The sequence below is a fragment of the Marmota marmota genome, unplaced genomic scaffold (genome assembly GCF_001458135.2).
Source record: "Marmota marmota marmota unplaced genomic scaffold, marMar, whole genome shotgun sequence".
Lineage (NCBI taxonomy): Eukaryota > Metazoa > Chordata > Mammalia > Rodentia > Sciuridae > Marmota > Marmota marmota.
In genome coordinates this window covers 61,807,234-61,826,886 of record NW_026000037.1, presented here as the reverse complement: position 1 = coordinate 61,826,886, position 19,653 = coordinate 61,807,234, and the positions used below count along the sequence as shown (strand labels likewise).

The window sequence follows — 19,653 nt, the reverse complement described above, 5'->3', positions numbered from 1 at the left end:
CCCCGCATACTAAAGATTGAACCCAGTTCCTTATGCATGCTTTTCTACCACTAAGTTACATCCCCAGCTCTAGGAAGTGATGTTTGAGATGAAGATCTGAAGGATGAGTATGTGTATTTAGGGTGATATAACATGATAGGTAGAATGTTTTAGGCCAAAGAAACAACATTCTTGAAGGCTCTGAGGTTAGCCAGAATATATTAGGTTTAAAGAACTGAAAGAAGACCAAAGACTGGATTATAGAGAAAAGGCTGGGTAGTTAGGCAAATAGCATTTCATGGGCTTCTTATGGTTCATGATAAGAATGTTAGGTTGTATTCTAAAACTAATGGAAGGCATTATAGCCACTATGGGTACAATATGGAGAATAAATTAGAGGGGAATAAGAATGGATCTGGAGTGGTTATTATAGTTGATAAGGAAAGAAATAATAGATGATAACTTTACTTGAGTGGTATGGTTGAAGAGAAGCAGATAGATTGAAACAGATGGATTGAAGAGATTTAGGAGGTTGAATTGATATAATATGGAGAGGCTTTTGGTGACTGGTGGGATATGGGATGGATTATATCAAGGATAAAACTTGAGTTTATGGCTTGAGAAATTTGGTTGATGTATGTTACTCATCTAAATAGGAAACAACATGAGAAGGAACATGTTTGGTGATCCACTGAGACTAAAATACTACATATTTTCCATATGGAGTTGACAAGTTTTAAATGAGTATGAAGTTTAGGAGATAAATTTGAATGGGAGATATAAATTTATTATTTGATAGCTTATAAATGTTAATCAAAGCCATCATCTCTTTATTCCTTAAATATTAGATATCCACAATGTGTTAAGGTATTGGACTAGATCCTGATGATGGAGAAAGTAGTAATAAGAATTTTGCTTTTGCTGGGTGGGTGTGGTTTTGCAAGCTTGTAATCCTAGGATCTTGGGAGGCTGAGGCTGGAGGATTGAAATTTTGAGGTCAGCCTCAGCAATTTAGTGAGTATCAGACCTTGTCTCCTAAATAAATAAATAAATAAAGGACTGGGGGTATAGCTCAGTGGTAAGGCACTTATCGGTACCTCTATCCCCAAAAGAATTTTTGCTTTCATGCAGCTTGCATTCTGTTGGGGTGGAAAAGACAAAAATAAAGAAAAACAAACAAAGAAGCAAGCATAGAGAGATAAATGCAATGAAGCAAATAAACAGGGTGATGTGATAAAAATAGGCTACTTTGATGGTCCTGGAAGACCTCTTTTAAGAAAGCGGTATTTGAGTTGAGAACTAAAGCAAAAGAATAACCAAGAAAAAGTTGTAGTTCATGAGGATTATTTATATATTATTCATCATATAATGACACATACAACCATAGATATATTAGTGGCAATACTCTCTAGCTGGTAGAATTTTAAGTAGTTATTTCTTTCTCTATAATTTTTGGTAGTGTTTGAATTTTTATGTCATTGTGTTCCTCATTTCCTAAAAACAAAAGTCTAGGAGATCAGGGAAAATATTTTCAACAGAGAATGGAAAATGCAAAGGTGTGAATCTGAAGCAAATATGACTTATTTGAGGGGCAAAAAGATAGGCATATTTAGAATGTATGATGGAAAGGAAAAATAGTTGGAACTGAGCTTGTTTAAATCAGGCAGGATCCAGATTATAGAAGGTTAAGGTTAGGAGTTTGAATTTCATTTTAGGTGAAACATGAAGCTTGTATAGTGGAAGAATAGCATGATGTAATTTCAGTAAAGAGAATCATGCATACTGCCATGTGGAGATTGGGTAAGGGGAGGACAAGAGTAGAAATACTTATGAAGCTATTATAGAAGTTTAGAGATGACACTAGATTAGACTGCCATAATATTGGAAGTCAGCAGATCATCTGAAAATATTTTGGAGGTAAAACTAATAGAATTTTTTTCTTTTTTGGGGGGGGGGTACCAGGATTTAACCCAGGGGTGTTTTCTACTGAGTTGCACCTCCAGCCTATTGAGGTTTACTGATTGATTGAGATAGGGTTGCTAAATTGCTGAGACTGGCCTTGAACTTATGATCCTCCTTCCTCAGCCTCCTAAGTCACTGGGATTACAGTGTGCCACCACACTTAGGAAAATTGATAGAATTTGATGGGAGTAAATGGGAGGTAAAGGAAAAAGATACTCATGTGTTTGGTTTGAGATTTAGTGGAGGTAGGAGCTTTTCTTTGGGATGGCTATAGTGAAAAAAATTCATCTTGAATGCTTGGCATATTTTAAAATTGGAGCTCCTGCTCTTCATACAAAGTTGAAAATAGATTTGTCTGTTCAAACAGGAGAGCTAAAAGTGAGTGCATGCATAATATTGCAGAATAATTGTCTCTGCTAGTTTATTTTCCCTTCTTTTCTTTTGTTTAGATGCTGGCCTCGTACATTTTAGGCAAGTTCTCTATCATTTGAACTACACCACCAGCCCCTCTGCTATTTTCTTTATTTTTAGAAATCTTTTTTAATCCCAGGCATACTAGTGCATTTTACAATGCTGAACCCCTTTTCTTTGTTTCCTTTCAATTTTTTTTTCATAAAAAGTGATTAAAAATAAATTTAAAGAGGGAGTAAGTGTGAAATGTTTAGTAGACTTAAACATTTTTAAATATTTTGAAAAAATTTTAGTTGACAGCCATTTCCATATAGAAATTGATTTTCTGTTTTTAAAGGATTTGTATCAGTTGCAGAAGAATACCTGCTAGGAACTCTGTTCTGCTAGTTCTAATGACTGTCTTCAAGTTGTGATCCATTGGATCTGGTATTGAATTTTTTTTTTTTTTTTTGGTTAAGATTTTTTTTTTTTTTGGCAAATAAATCACATACTAATTTATTTATTTATTTATTTATTTTTGAATGGTGCTGGGATTTAACTCATGGTGTCATGCATATTAAGCACTACTGAGCTACATCCTTAAACCTAATTGTTTTTTAAAAGCAGAAAAATTTTATTTCTTTAAAAACATAACATTTTAAGTTTGATCTATTTTGAGTGTGAAGCTTTTAAAAATTTTTACTTTGTTTCTTTGACTTGTGAGTCACCTGCATTTACAATTTCTTGACTTGTTAAGCTTCAGGGCCATTTCTTACTTTGTCTCATTCACATTTGTGACCTTGTTTTCAACTGTTGCAGCTTCGATTTCAGTAGGCTCTTGACTTTTGGAAGCACAGAGTAGTTATCGAACAAAGAATAGACTTGTCCTCTTGACTGATGATAATCAAGAAAGCAAGAAAATAATATATAATAACGTGAAAGTGGATGTTGTAATAAATAGACTTACTACAAGACTTTTTCTGTTGTGTGTTATGTAAGCTATTTACCAATCTTATCCCTGGATTTTTTTTCCTTTGGAAGTAGTTTTGAGAGCTGGACTAGAATTTACTTAAAGTATTGGAGGCAGAAGAAGCAATGAAATGGATTGCTTTACTCTTCACATTTTACAGCTTAGAAATCTGATTATCTCCAAAATGGGACAGTTGTCTCTGCTTTTCTGCTTTCCCAAATGTCTTCCTTGAGAGGTCATGGATCAGGACTGAGCTATTCCAAAACTGTCATTTCTGGTACAATATTGATACTCTACATAATATATTTTGAAATTTTACTATATCTTCTCTTCAGAATGTGATATGGAAGAACTTATTGTGATTCTATAATTCTTTTTCTACCTTTCAGATTGAATAGTATATTTATATTTTTCTGATCTTTTCAACTTTTACTGAAATTTAAATCAAAATCTAGATGCCAGATTTATTTCAGATAAATCATAGTGGGGGAAGGATTGAGTTACATTTAGTTTTGTATTTATACATTATGTTGGCAGATGTGCATTTCTTTAGGAGTTGATTGATTTTAAAATCTAAGTGAATAACCATTAAGTTTTAAGTTTTATCTCTACCATTACCTTTTTTTTTTTTTGGTGGTGCTGGGGATTGGACCCAGGTCTTTGTCCATATTAGGCAAGAGCTCTGCCACTGAGCTATAATTAAACTTATAAACTTTTACTCTTGGATACCTCATTTTAATAAATTATAATATTTTTAGGCATTTCATTCACTATAATTTCAGAGATTAATTTTCATAAAATGTTAACCTTCCCAGAGGACTTAATGTATTTTTCCTTAAAATGGGGCCTTGAGGGAGAAAATTTGAGCAAGGGGATTAAGGTGGAATTAAATACTTCAATAGAAGCACTAGTATCTTTAGTTAAATTGAAAAACCTTAAGGATTGGGCTTTGATCTTACACAGTTTTAGACTTCCCAGGCCCCAGAACCATGAGAAATAAAATCCTATTGTTTATAAATTATCCTGTCTTAGCTATTCTGTTGTAGCAACACAAAACAGACCGAGACAAAAAATTGGTACCAGGATTGAGGTTGTTGCTATTGTAAATACTGGAATTTATGGAAGCAGCTTTGGAACTATTAATAGGTAGAAAGAAGCCAGAATAGTTTTGAAGTAAATGATGGAAAAAGCCCATATTGCCATGAATGGAGTGTTAAGGGCTATTCTAGGGAGGGCTCAAAAGAAGAGAATATCTGTGGAGAAAGTCCAAAACTTGACAGAGATTATTTAAGTGGTTGTGAACAGAATGTTGGTAGAAATGTGGTTGGTAAAGGAATTCTGATGAGGTTGCAAATGGAAATGAGGAAGAAGATATAGAAAACTGGAATAAAGACCAGTTACAGTGCCAAAGAACTTGACAGAATTATGTCCATGTACTGAGACTCTATGGCAGGCAGAACTTAAGAGTGATAAACTTACAAATTAGAATAATTAAGTAATTTAATAAAAAATAAAAAAATACAAAGAACAAATAATAAAAGAAGTAAAATGTTCACTTTCAATAAGCTATCATAGTAAAATAATTAATCAAAGTATAAACTATGGAAACAAACAAAAAAACGAGTGATAAATTTGAATATCCAGTAGAAGTTAAATAGATTACATTAAATATTAAGTCATTCTTGAATTCCAGGAAAAATTTCTACTTTCAATATTGTGATCATTTTAACAAGCACCTGAAAACCTTTCTTTATTCTTTAATGCTCTGAAACAATTTAATATTGACATGATCTCTTCTAAAGGTTTGGTAGATACTATGTTTGTTTGTTTGGTTTTTTTAGAGAGGGGTTATAATCTAAAAGTTATTTCCAAGTGGTAAATATGTGTTTTTATATTTATTCTTTGTCTTAATTACTATTTTTGTTTTATTGTATCACTTTCAGAGAATGTTGAGTAATATATCTATTTTCAACTTATTAGTTTTTGATGGCATGCTTTTGGTAATTTTTGTGAGTGCTTCATAAACACTTGATGTATTCTCTTTATTCAGGTACAAAGTATTATTGATGAGAAGTACCTTATGTTATAAATTTCCTATATCCTAATAATAAGGTACTTCTACTTTTCCATTTATTTCTTTTAGTTTTATTTTATAAAGTTTATTCTTTGTTATTTGATGTTTAGATATTTCTGTTAATATATTTATTGTAAACACATCCTTTTAAAATAATTTTATTTCATTTTGTTTTATTTTTACAGTGCTGGGGACAGAATCTAGGGCTGTACACATGCTGTGCAAGTGCTTTACCATTGAGCTGCACCCCCAGCCTTGAAATAATTTTTAATTTTAAAATAATTGTAGATTTTACAGCAAGTTGAAAAAAAAAGTACAAGCAGATGTGAATCATCTTTTTTGTCCATGTTGTATGTACTACCTGCTCATTAGTCATTTTGTAGTCCTCTTGGTTATCAGAGCAGTTGTCAAGGCATTTATAGTCCTTGTGTCAAGTAACCTGTATTTTTACTTAATAATGTCTCTACAATGCAGAAGTGGTGTTGAAAAGGAGGGGCACCATGGCATAAAACATGGAAGATTAACACTGGTACTATGTGGCAACACTATAGAAGATATAGAAAAAAATATGGTGTGTATATATAGAGTTTGGTACATATGTGGCTTCATACATCCACTAAGGTTCCTGGAACATATCCTCTGTGAATAAGAGTATAGTACTTTATGGGACATTTCTGTTTTAGGCACCTTGAGGGTTATGCTTAACCTTTCTGTCTTTAACTATTTTTCCCTTGGTAAGGGGAATGCTTAGTGTCCTTTTTTTTTTTTTTTTCTTATTGTTTAGGTAGTTTTCCAAGTACTATGTAGGAATTAGCTACTTACTTGATGTTTTCATATCATAAAAGTAAATCATCAGAATATATCTTATCTATTGCTGTGTAACAAATTCTCTCAGAATTTAGCTTAAAACAACAAACATTTATTATGTCTCAGTTCCTGAAGGGCAGGAATGTTGGGAGTAGCATAGTTGGGTTGTTCTGGCTCATAGTCATTTGTTTTTATATAAATTGGAGTTAAGATGTTGACTGGGGCTGCAGTAATCTCAAGGTTTAACTAATCTGCACAGTCACAGCAGATGAAGTCATTGAAGAACACATTTTTCTTCTGGAGGTATCCAATCTCCAGTTATATTGCTAGACACTTTGTTTCTTTTTGCCAGCATCAGCATTGGCTTTTGCCTGATTTTTTTTTTAATTTTTATTTTTTTATTTGTTTTAATTAGTTATATATGACAGTAGAATGCATTTATGCACTTTGATATATCATACACAGGTGGGATATAATTTCTAATTTTTCTGAGTGTACATGTTGTAGAATCATATTGGTCATGTAGTCATATATATATATATACATAAAGTAATAATGTCTGTTTCATTCTACTATCCTTTCTAACCCTACATCCCCTCTCCTCCCTTTCCCTCCTTTACTTCCCTCTACCTAATCTAAGGTAACTCTATTTTTCTCCAGTATACTGCCACCCCCCACCCTCCCATAGTGAATTACCACTGCCTGACTTTCTTTATTCTGTGTTTTGACTATTTGTTTGAGATCTTTTTTTTTTTTTTTCCACCAGGTCATGTCTTGTAAGTCTGTGTTTGGGTTCATTATTTTTTTGCAATATCCAAAGAATCCTAAATCATGCCAAAGTCAGTTGTTTTGCCATCTCCAAAATGGGTTCTGAGTCCAAATACAAAGATAATATCTGGTGTAGTCTTATATATTTTGGCTAATTTTTTCTGTGTTTGCTTCTAACTCTCACATATACACAGTTGTTAGCAGGCTTAGTTTCTTTGCTGGATGTTTACCACACTTTTGTTCTTCACCGTACAGGCTTTTCCATAGACTTCCTTGATCCTGCCCCCATCCAACCCCCTTTTTGTGGTACTAGGGATTGACTCCAAGGTGCTCTCTATTGAGCTACATCCCTGGTCTTTTATTTTTAATTTTGAGACAGGATCTTGCTAAATTGCCGAGATTGGCCTCCATCTTGGGATCCTCCTGCCTCAGCCTCCTGAGTACCTGGGATTACGGGTGTATGCCACTGTATCCAGCTTTCCTGACTATTCTCATGTCATGGTAACTGACTTTTATTACAGCAAGTAATCCAAGAAAGAGCAAGACAAATGAAAGAGGAGGCTTCATATGGAAGTTACAGACTTTTACAAATTTATCTTGAAGTGGCATACTATTTCTTCTGTCATATACTATTGGTCACATAGACCAGGTTTGGTGGGAGAAGACTACACTAAGATCTGGACACAAGGAGAACAGAGATCAGTGGTGGCTACCTTGCAGGCTGACTCCCTGTTTTAGCCATTTTTTTCACTGCTATGACCCAGAGACCTCATGAGAACAACTTTAATGGAGGAAACACTTATTTTGGGGCTTACAGGTTCAGAGGTCTCAGTCAATAGAAGGCCAGCCCCATTCCTTGGGGCTTGAGGTGAGGCAGAACATCATGGCAGAAGGGTGTGGCAGAGGAAAACAGCTGGGAACATGGCACCAGGAAGAGGAGAGAGAGAGTGAGAGAGCTTAGTGTGTGCACACTCAAGCGCTCCACTCAACAGGAATAAAGTATATACCCCAAAGGCAAAACCCCAGGGATCCACCTCCTCCAGTCATACCCTGCTTGCTTAGAGTTACCAGTTAATCCCTATCAGAAGATTATAAATCCAATGATTAGGTTAAGGCTCTCATAACCTAATCCGTTCACATCTAAACTTTCTTGCATTGTCTCACACAATGGCTTTTAGTGGGGACATCTCATATCTAAACCATAATACTCCCCAAAATAACAATGCTGTATTTTAGAATGGATAATATAATTATATAATAATATAATTTTCATACTTATATTCTGAATTTATATCCAGATGTAATAATGTATTTTTATTTAAAACAAGTAATGTTTGTATATTTCTGCCACGTTCTATAGAGAACAATGTTTTTTTGCTGTATTTATGTTGAATTTAATAGAGGACCTTGACTAGTTTATGATTAGGATTATTTTTTGAGTTTCTTTTAATTCTTTTAATATTACTTGATGTCTTACACTAATGCAAGGCCTAAAGAATTATTCTTACAACATCTTTAGAAGGAGGTATTTAGCAAGATTTCTTAGCAAGTATTTATTTGAAGGTAAGGTTTTTTGTTTTGTGTGTGTTTCTTTCCCCGGATAGCTTACTCTATCGAATAGAGAAGATTTGGTCAGTGTTAAATATTAGGAAAGGAATAGCAACTTACAATAATATAATGCTGTTAAATTTGTAAAAGCAAAACATTCTTGCCCTGATACATGATAAAAAGAAAAATATTTTGGAATTGATACTTGGTAAGAAAAGATTTTATAATATTGTTCTTATTCTTTTAGGGGGTTCATGGACCCCTTTTAAATTGATGAAAGCAATGATTTCTCTAGAGAAGTGTATTCAGGCACACCAATGAAATTTTGCAATTCAGGGGCCCTTTTAAAAGTCCATTCGTTTCAGGCTGAGACCCCCTCCTTTTAAAGTAAAGATATGCTTCTGATGTTATATGACAGAAAACAGTACTTCTGATTTTCAATTTATAAAGGGAAATAATATACGTAACTGTGGAAATAGATGTTTTTATTTTATATGGTTTATAATTCACCTACCCTAATGATTTTTGTTTCTGAATTTTGCTTCCCCTTTAGCATCTGGAGCATAAGAACAGTGCTTATTTTCTTCTTTTCCAAGAGAACAGAAAGAAATAGTAAGTTTAAATTCCAAGTTTTTATTACCGAAAAAAACCCTGTTATGTAGGTACCTATGGTTTTTAAGGCAGGTTGTGAAATGATATATTGAAATGTTGATGTGGTAAATATTGAAGAATTTTTGCTATAAAATATGAACAAGGTTATGAATGATCTGGATGGTTCTATTATTAATTTGTGGTTTTTTCTTTTTTTGTGTGCAAACATAATATTGAAAGTTGAAAACAGAATTCAAAATACACTTTAAAATTCATATGCATTTATTTAAGTCACATTATGTTTGGGTTTAAAGGTATGGAAAGGGTAATATCAAATTTTGTACTGAGTTAGGGTTAGATAACTAAGATTAACATGGGGAAATATGAATATTCATAAGAAAGTACTTTTGAAAACACAGAAATATACAAAATATGAAACAGGGAAGATTAAAATGTGAATCATATTAATATATATTTTGTAAATATGGGGACACATGAATGAATCCTATATATGATATATTGTGTTATGTATGCAAATTTAACGGTGACCATATAAAACAGAATTCAAAATACACTAAAATTCCTACTCAGGTACATGGATTTAATTCACATTAGGTTTTGATGTAGAGATATGGAAAAGTTAATCAAATTTTGTACTGAGCTAGGATTATGGTTCAATAGTTAAGATTAATATGGGAAAATATGAATACACATAAGAATGTGCTTGTGAAAATATGTGTAAAAACATGTAAATATATAGGATCTAACAAAGGAGAGATTAGAGTGAATTTTATGAATATTTATTTTGTAAGTATAAGGATGCTAAGATGAATACTATATATGATATATTGTGATATAATTTATATTATTTCTTTTTTAAAAAATATTTATTTTTTACTTGTAGTTGGACACAATACCTTTATTTTATTTATTTATTTTTATGTGGTGCTGAGGATTGAACCCAGGGCCTCGCATGTGCTAGGCAAGCATGCTACTGCTGAGCCATGCAAACCCAGCCCTGTATTATTTCTTATTCAGAAATTTTAATAAATAAAACATTTATTTAAATTGAGACATATTTACTAAATTCATCTTTATAGGAAACATTGGTATAGAGTAAATTATACTCTATATCTTTTGACTTGTTCTGTCCATTACACCACTCTCTTTGACCTCACAGCCCCTTGACTTTTGTTTTAATTGAAATATACAAAGAGTGATAAAATCTGCTTCTGAAAAGTTCTATATACATGTTAAGTTTTAAAGATTTTTCAGTCTCAAATGTATGAATTATAAGTAACTAGAGATATACATTTCATTTTAAGTTAACTTTCTGTATGATGTGCTTTTTGTCTTTTTTATTTTAACTTTTCACTATATAAAAACGCACTGAATAATATCGTGAACCCTTGTATACCTATAACTCATCCTAAACAGTTATCAACACATGGTTTATCTTGTTTCTTTTTTATCTTTACCAACTTCTTCTCCTGTACTATTATTATTACTTTTTTGGTGCTTGGGGATTTGAACCCAGGAACTCATGCATGCCAGGCAAGAGCTTTACCACTGAGTCATATCCCCATTCCCAAACCACCTGTATTATTTTGAAGTATATTCCTGATATATCTGTCTACAGTGGACTCATAAAAAATATTAAACTCAATGCATTATCTTACTTAATTCTTAATATCATAAAATGTCAAATATAAAAATATTAAATTTCTGATTGTTTCATAAATGTTATTTGCTGTGCAAAATATTTTGTCGGTTTGACCTATGATCCATGTAAGGTTTGTACAAATATAAGACTTTCTAACTGCCTTCCTTGCTCATGATCTCTCTTCTCAGTTTAGGGCCTGTGGTATAACCCAAATGACCTTTTTTTTTTTTTCTTTCCCAGACACACTTGACTCTTTTGCCCCTTTCCTCATCCTATTTGTCTGGCAAACCACATTCTGTTTAAATATAATTATATGTTTAATCAATGATTGGTAAACACTGTTTAAATACATTTATGTACTTTATCATATCAGAACAGCTAAACTTGTTAGAGGAAAATCACACAACATACTGACCAGACTCATTTTAAATAGATTGTAGATATCAAATATACAACCCACATTGGTTCTATTTTAGTTCCTTAGTAAATTCACTTTTTTTCTATTGGATCATTCCTGCTGACAAAAAATCCTGCCTCGGTACACCTGTAGGAAATAGGGGAACTGTCCTGACCCTGTATTCCTTTTAAACTACCACCTATTTCTCTCTTTCAAAATAAACTTTCTTTTTCTTTTTTTTTTATTTTTATTTTTTTAAATTTTTTATTATTGGTTGTTCAAAACATTACAAATTTCTTAATATATCATATTTCACACTTTGATTCAAGTGGGTTATGAACTCCCATTTTTACCCCATATACAGATTGCAGAATTACATCAGTTACACATCCATTGATTTACATATTGCCATACTAGAAACTTTCTTAAACAGTTGTCTATTTTTGGTAGCTCTTTTTCCCCACACGTATTCCTTCTCAACCTATTTTGTTTAGGTTTTGCTTCCACCGCTTTTTACTGTAGTGGCTTATTTCAAGGTCACTAATGATCTGATTCTTGTCAAAGCTAGTTGTTAGTTCTCTTTTCTCATTCAACTTGATATCTTAATAGCATTTGAATTAATTCAGTTATCTTCTCTATTCTTAAAGCATTTGTATCTTTAAGCTTCTTTGACACTTCACTGATGATTTCCTTCTCAGTATTATTTGCTTGTATGTGTCTCCTCTACTAAAATTCTATCTTTGGCTTTTTTCTTTTGGTAATTTGTTTAGATACATGCTGTCCAATAGAACATTCTATAATATAAAAGTAATCTGTTTTTACTGTTCAATATGGTATCTGCTAGTTATTTTTCTTGAATTGTGGCTAATTCAACCATAGAATTTGATTTTAAGTTTTAGTTTCAATCAGTTTAAATAGCCCCATGTGGCTAGTGGGTATTATATTGGACAGTGCATCTCTAGGTGATTTTATCGACTCCCATAGATTTAAATCTAAGTCTGTGGTTCAGTCTGAAGGCTTATGTACCTAGCTGTTTAATTGACATTTTTACTTGGGAATCTAGTAGCCGTCTCATACTTAACATAGCCAAAACAGAATTATTATAGCTTCTCCCCTTTACTCCCACTCTCCCATATGTGCTCCTTCCTGTCCCCATCTCAGTAAATAGTTATACTATACAATTATTTGTTAATATCCATTAATTAGGTTCTTCACACTAACAGAATCAATAGAGTCTGTCTGTCTCTCTGTCTGCCTGCCTGCCTACCTACCTACTTACTAAAATAAGGAATTGCCTCATGTGATTATGGTGGCTGAAGTTCTTAGATTTTTAGTTAGCAAGCTGGATATCCAGGAAAACAAATGGTTTAGTTCCATTCTAAGTCTGAGAATCAAGAGTACAATGATGTAAGTTATAGGCTGAAAGCTGGCAGGTTTGAGACCAGGAAGAGCCAAAGTTTCAGTTTAAGTCTGAAGGCAGGAAGAGATAGACTTCCCAATTCAAGGTAATTAAGCATATGGAGTTCCTTTTTACTTAGGGAGGATCATCCTTTTTGTTTTATTTAAGCCTTCAACTGACTGAATGAAGAACATCTCATTTTAAGGAAGACAATTTGCTTTACAAAGTCTTCCAAATGTTAATCTTGCTTCAGAACACTCTCACAGATATCTAGAATTGTGTTTGACCAAACATCTGTACACCCTATAGCTCAGCCAATAAACACATAAAATTATCATAAGATCAAAAATATGGGAGTCATGCTCTTCATTTTTCTTTCACATTCATTTATTTACTAGCAGGTTACATCATCTTTACCTCCCAAATTATCTTGAATCTGACCAATTCTCATCTTTTCTACTATTACAGTTCTACTTTAAGCCATTGTCATAACTTCCTTCTACTACTGCAGTGGCATCTTTACTATTTTTTTTTTTTTTTTTCCAATTGGGATTGAATACAGGGCCTTGCACATGCCTGGCCTGTGCTCTGCTACGGAGTTACATGCCCAGCCCCTTTTAAAGTTCTTTCTTTTTTCAAAAAATCGTTTATTTATTTAAATTTGTTATACATGATAGCAGAATGGATTTCAATTCATAGTATACAAATGGAGCACAATTTTTCATTTCTCTGGTTGTACACAAAGTAGAGTCACACCATTAGTTTTCTTCATACATTTTTCCTAGGGTAATGATGTCCATCTCATTCCACCATCTTTTCTACTTCCATGCCCCTTTTAAAATTTATTTTTGAAACAGGATCTAGCTAAGTTGCCCAAGCTGGCTTTGAACTTGTGATCCTCCTGCTTCATCTTCCTGAGTATCTAGGATTACAGGTGTACACTACTGTGCCTGGCCCTTAGTCTATTTTTAAGGTATAAAGCAAATCTTGTTTTTCTTTTGCTTAAAGGTCTCTATGGCTTTTTGGTTGTAACTGGAATAAAATCTGAATTCTTCCCCTGACTTTATGATTTATATTCTTTTTTCTGACTTTATGTTCTTTCACTTTCCTTTTTTTTCACTTTTGCTTTGTTTATACTGGTCACCTTCTGCTCTGCAAGCATATTTCTGAACCTCAGTTTCCTAATTTATAAAATGGGAACAGAAATATTGATTTTGGCAGGACTGTTACTAGTATAAAATATAACTATGTGAAAGCATATAAAAATTGCAAGGTGTTATACAGATGTGAGCTGATTCTTATTTTTCAATCTTTATTCTTTTAATTTTTTGTACTAAGTAAGTTAGGACCCAATACAATATTGATTTGAAATGGAAATAGCAGCTGTCTTTATCTTGTTCCCGGATTTCAGTGGAAATGCCTTTAACACTTTATCATTAATTATGATATTTACTCTGGTGTTTTAAAATACTGATAACTTTATCAGATTAAGGAAATTAATCTTATAATACTGCTTTCAGTGATATTTAGTGTTGTAGTAGATGGTGAGATGGTAGGAAGAAGCTTAAAACAAATATTCTCTGACTTCCTGGAATAACAAAATAGTAAATGATATAAAAACATTATTTCTAAAGAATCCTCAAGAATACTTCTTTAAGGAAATTACATGTTTGAATATTTTAACTTATAAACAGGGAAATCTGGACATGGTTATTATATAAAAGGATCACACATACATATATTTTTTTGCTTCAAAATTTATCTCAGAGGTCCTTTTTATTTTTTGAAACCTTACTAAGTTGTTGGAATAGGCATTGCATGTATACTTAAAACAGATTTATAAAAGATTTTCTTATATTCTTACGTTTTTTAAAAGCATATTCAGGTACATGGTATATTTTTAAAATTCTGAAGTTATTAGTTGTATCCTTGTTTATTGTTGTCTGTTAGATTTAGTTAGTTGAACCCATTATAGGTTAAAACAGGGGTTGGCAAAATTACAGCCTGTGAGTCAAGTCCTGTCCACCACTGTGTATAGCTTGTGATCTAAGAATGATTTTTATATTTTAAGATCTTCAGAATAATTAAAAAGAACCATAATATTTTGTGATAGTGATATAATTTTATGAAATTCAAATTTTTGTTTTTATTGGAACATAATCATGTCATTCATGTATGTGTTGTTTATATAACTGCATTCATTCTATAGTGGCAGAATTGAATAGTTGTGTTAGGTTGTTCATGTAGTTCTTATCACATTATAGAACTGTTGTAGGACAAGTCATATCTTATTTCAGGTTATTCCATGACAAATCACAGTGGTGCATTTATAACTTGACAGTATATTAAGTGCAACATGTATTTGGTGTACTATGACAATTTTATTTATTTTTATTACTCATACATATTCACCATATACTTTTAGGACACAATGGAATATGGCCTGTTATCAAAATATAAAGGCATTATAGTTGTGCTAAAAGAATGCAGCAAGTATTGGTACTACCATACTAAGTACCCATCATGATATTCTCAACTCACAGAAAAGCAATGGTCATAAATGTTTGAAAATTAAAAATGGAGTATCTCATTATAGCAGAATTTCTTCATAAAAAAGTGAAACTATGGTTTTAGCCAAAGTAAGTTTCTAAGTGGCTTGTTTCTGAAGCATGGAAAGCCATTTACTGATGGTGAGTTAATTATATTGGTTTGATTGCAGCAGCAGAAGAAATGTGTTCTGAGGAAATCTACCTAAGACTAGTAGCCTTTCTGCAAGAACAGTTGCTGGGAGAATTTGAGAAAATTGGGAACCATGTGAATAGTTGATTAAAAAATGAGGCAAATGATTTCAAGTGATCTTCCTTGGCTCTTTATGAGTTGACAGATATTACTGATACTGCTCAATTATAACTTATTTGAGGAGTCAACTCTGAGTTTGAAGTGGCTTCTAAAAAAATTCTGTGTGGACCAACTTCAAGTGAGAATATTTTCAAAGAAATTAAGAAGACAATAATTTAATTCAATCTAAAGTGGAATCTGCCAAGATGTGTTACAACTATTGGTGGTAAAAATATATATGAAGAAGAAAAAAGCTTAGCTGGACAAATTTGCAAGACTCACAAAGCTGTAAGGTGTTTAAATTCTGTGTGTTTTCATTGTATTACTTTGTAGAACCTATTAGAATCAGTCATTGTGTTACAGTAGTTTATTTGTTAAATAATTCCTTGGGGCTCTAGGTGAGGCTGAACATAATGGTAGGACAGTGTGGCAGAGGGAAGCAGCTCACATCATGATCATGAATCAGAGAGCTCCACTGGCCAGATACAAACATATACCCCAAAGCCTCCTCCAGCCACACCTTACTACTTTCAGTTACCACTCAGTTAATCCCTATTAGGGGATTAATTCACTGATTGGGTTAAGACTCTTACAACCTAATTATTTCTCCTCTGAACCTTCTTGCATTGTCTCAACACATGAGCTTTTGGGGGACACCTCACTTCCAAACCATAGTAACATGTTAAGCAAGCATTCTACTGCTGAGCTACAACCCCAGCCCTTTTTATTCTGTTTTGAGACAGTCTTCCAAGTTGCACAGACTGGCCTTGAACTTGAATCCTGCTTCAGCATCCCTAGTAGTTGGGACTGCAGGCATGTCCCATCATGCTCAGGTTGATAATGGTTCTTAATGAATTCATCCTAAGATTGCAAGGCAAGACAATGCATACATGCAAAACGTGTGCTGAGCTAAGGCACTTAGAAAGTAATAACATTGTAATGACAAAAAGTAGCTTTAAAAAATGCTATGAAAAGGTAAAAACAGAAGCAAGTTCTATATTTCCATACATATTTATAGCAGATGTATTATCTAAGCTCAAACTATAGTTCAAATGGTGTTTTTCAGATCTCAATGAAAGTATAAAGGAAATTTCCATATTTATAAATCCATTTAATTGTATAGTTGAGCTTCTGCTAGTCTTTGATTGGAAGTCATTAATTTGTAGTGTGATGATGTGCTAAAAGACAAATATTGAGTGTAATAAACTTTTATAAATGCATTCTATATGATGAATATGCTCAATTAAGATCATATGTTCATGGATTGATATCAATATTTGGCAATACGTAGCTATGTGAAAAACCATTTTTAAAAATTAAATTTATAAAATCTCATTACAGATCAGCAGTAAGGGGTCAACATATGTAATCAATTATGATGATAGAGAACATTGACTTTGAACCTCAATTCAGTGAAAGGTTGTCATCCCACATTTCAAAATTCTGCTCTTACATTGATAGTCCTGTATTACCAAAAAAAAAAAAAATTAAACTCAAATAGACTAGGAAAATATTTGAGTGTTGTTGTTAAAATATTTGTGGATTTTTTTTCTTGTCTTTTTTGCTTTAAAAGTACAGACACAATTTTGCCTTTTGGCGCATACAGGCTAAAATATGTACTGTCAGGACTTTTAAGGAAAACGTTTGCTGACCCCTAGATTGAAGGATTAATACTTGGGTTGCTCTTATCTAACTAAAAATTGATATTCTATTTAAAGATATCAGCAGATTTTTTCCCCCTTTAGTAACGTCTGTTAGGGCATGAATATATTTTGAAAAAATTATGTAATAAAACCATCTTTTTATATGTTTGTGTTTCTTTGAATTTTTACATACTTTGAGTTATTTAGGTGTTTGCTACCCAAAATTTTAGTGAAGAGATAATAATTATATTTATACAGTTAATTAGAAATTAGAAACAATTACTTAGGTCCAATTTGATAAAATGTTTAAATCCTGTCATAAGTTTTCTTTCCATATGGGGTAGTATTCCTATTTATACATGTTAAATATTTCTAGAGGAAAAACTGGAAAATAATTTGTTTTAAAAAATTTTTTATTCTTGTTAGATATACATGACAATAGTGTATTTTGACATGTTATACATACATGGAGTATAACTTATTCTAATTAGGATCCCATTCTTGCAGTTGTATACAATATGGAGTTTCACTGGTCATTTATTCATACGTGAACATAAGAGAGTTATGTCCAATTCATTCTACTGTTTTTCTGATTTCCATCCCCCTCCCTTCCCTTCATTCCTTTTGTCTAATCCAATGAACTTCTATTCTTCCTTCTCCCTACCTTGTTATATATTAGCATCCACATATCAGAGAGAACATTTAGCCTTTGGATTTTTGGGATTGGCTTATTTCACTTAACATGATATTCTCTAGTTTCAGTCATATACTGACAAATGCCATAATTTTATTCTTCTTTATGGCTTGAGTAATGCCGCAGTCCGGCTGCAGCAAAATAACCGGGGAGCCCCGGGACACGCCCCGGTTATTTTGCTTCAGTCACCATCCAGACTTGTTTACGAACTCTAACATTCCCCTGGCAAAATGCCAGGTGTTATTTTGACTTGTTTACAGACTCTTACAGAGTAATATTCTGTTTTGTGTGTGTGTGTAGACATGTATGTGTGTATATACATGTGTATACATATATATATATTGTGTATGTATATATGTATATTAATATACACACACATATCACATTTTCTTTATTCATTCATCTGTTGAAGGGCACCTAGGTTGGTTCCATAGGTGTAGTTAAGGTGAAATGAGCTGCTATAAACAGTGACTGCATCGATGTAGTATGCTGATTTTTAGTCCTTTGGGTATAGATCAAGGAGTGGGATAGCTGGGTCAAATGGTGGTTCCATTCCAAGTTTTCTGAGGAATCTCTATACTGCTTTCAAAAGTGATTACATCAATTTACAGTCCCACCAGCAATGTATGAGTGAGCCTCCCCCCCTCCATATACTTGCCAACATTTACTGTTACTTATATTCTTGATAATTATCATTATGATTGGAGTGACATAGAATCTAAGTGTAGTTTTAATTTGCATTTCTCTAATTGCTAGAGATGTTGAACTTTTCTTCATATATTTGTTGACCATTTGTATTTCTTCTGTGAAGTGTCTGTTCAGTTCCTTTGCCTATTTATTTATTGATGGGTACTGGGGATTGAACTCAGGGGCACTCAACCACTGAGTCACATCCTCAGCACTATTTTTGTATTTTATTTAGAGACAGGGTCTCACTGAGTTGCTAAGCACCTTGCCATTGCTGAAGCTGTCTTTGAACTCGTGATCCTCCTGCCTCAGTCTCCCGAGCTGCTGGGATTCCAGATGTGCGCCACTGCTCTCAGCTCTGCCCATTTATCAATTGGGTTATTTGATTTGTTGTTGTTGTTGTTAAGTTTTTGAAGTTCTTTGTATATCCTGGAGATTAATGTGTATTTGAGGCATAGGTGGCAAAGATTTTCTCCCATTCTATAGGCTATCTGTTCACTTTCTTGATTGTTTTCTTTATTGTGAAGAGTCTTTTTAGTTTGAATCCATCCCATTTATTGATTCTTGATTTTACTTCTTGCGTTTTAGAAGTCTTGTTGAGGAAGTTGGTTCCTAGGCTAACATGAGGGAGAGTTGGGCCTACTTTCTCTTCTAGTAGGTGCAGGGTTTCTGATCTAATGCCTAGATCCTTGATCCACTTTGAGTTGAATTTTGTGCAGGTGAGAGATAGGGGTTAAATTTCATTATGCTACGTATTTTCAGTTTTCCCAGCACCATTTGTTAAAGAGGCTATCTTCAATGTATGTGTATGGTGCCTTTGTGTCTAGTATAAGATAACTGTAGTTATGTTTCTGTGTCTTCTGTTCCATTGGTCTTCTTGGTGCCAATGCCATGCTGTTTTTGTTACTGTAGCTCTGTAGTATAAATTAATGTCTGGTATTGTGATGCCTCTGCATCACGTTGAAAAATTAATTTGTTAAACAGACATAAGTATCTTTGAAATGATTCTTATGTTCCATCATGCCAATCTAAATAAGTAGGCATATCTTAAAATGTTTAATTTTGAGAAGTTATTAGTATTCCTTTCAGTCCTTCCTCAAGCACAGTAATAAAAATTTACAAAGCAGGGCTTGGTATCACATGCCTGTAATCCTAGCTACTCAGGAGGATACAACTGAAGGATTCAAATTCAAGGCCAGCCCGTGTAACTTATTAAAAGCCTGCCTCAAAAAGAAAAAAAAAA

At 33.0% G+C, this 19,653-nt stretch overlaps 1 protein-coding gene across 3 annotated transcripts in view; it reads left to right on the top strand.

Annotated features, from left to right (window-relative positions):
- The window catches only part of Lnpk (lunapark, ER junction formation factor), a 69,421-nt gene that overhangs the window by 10,579 nt on the left and 39,189 nt on the right, over positions 1-19,653 (top strand). For all 3 annotated transcript variants that reach the window (XM_048812531.1, XM_015479344.2, XM_015479345.2), the window contains exon 5: positions 9,052-9,110. In XM_048812531.1, the coding sequence (XP_048668488.1) occupies positions 9,052-9,110 (59 nt within the window). The remainder of the gene's footprint in view (positions 1-9,051; positions 9,111-19,653) is intronic.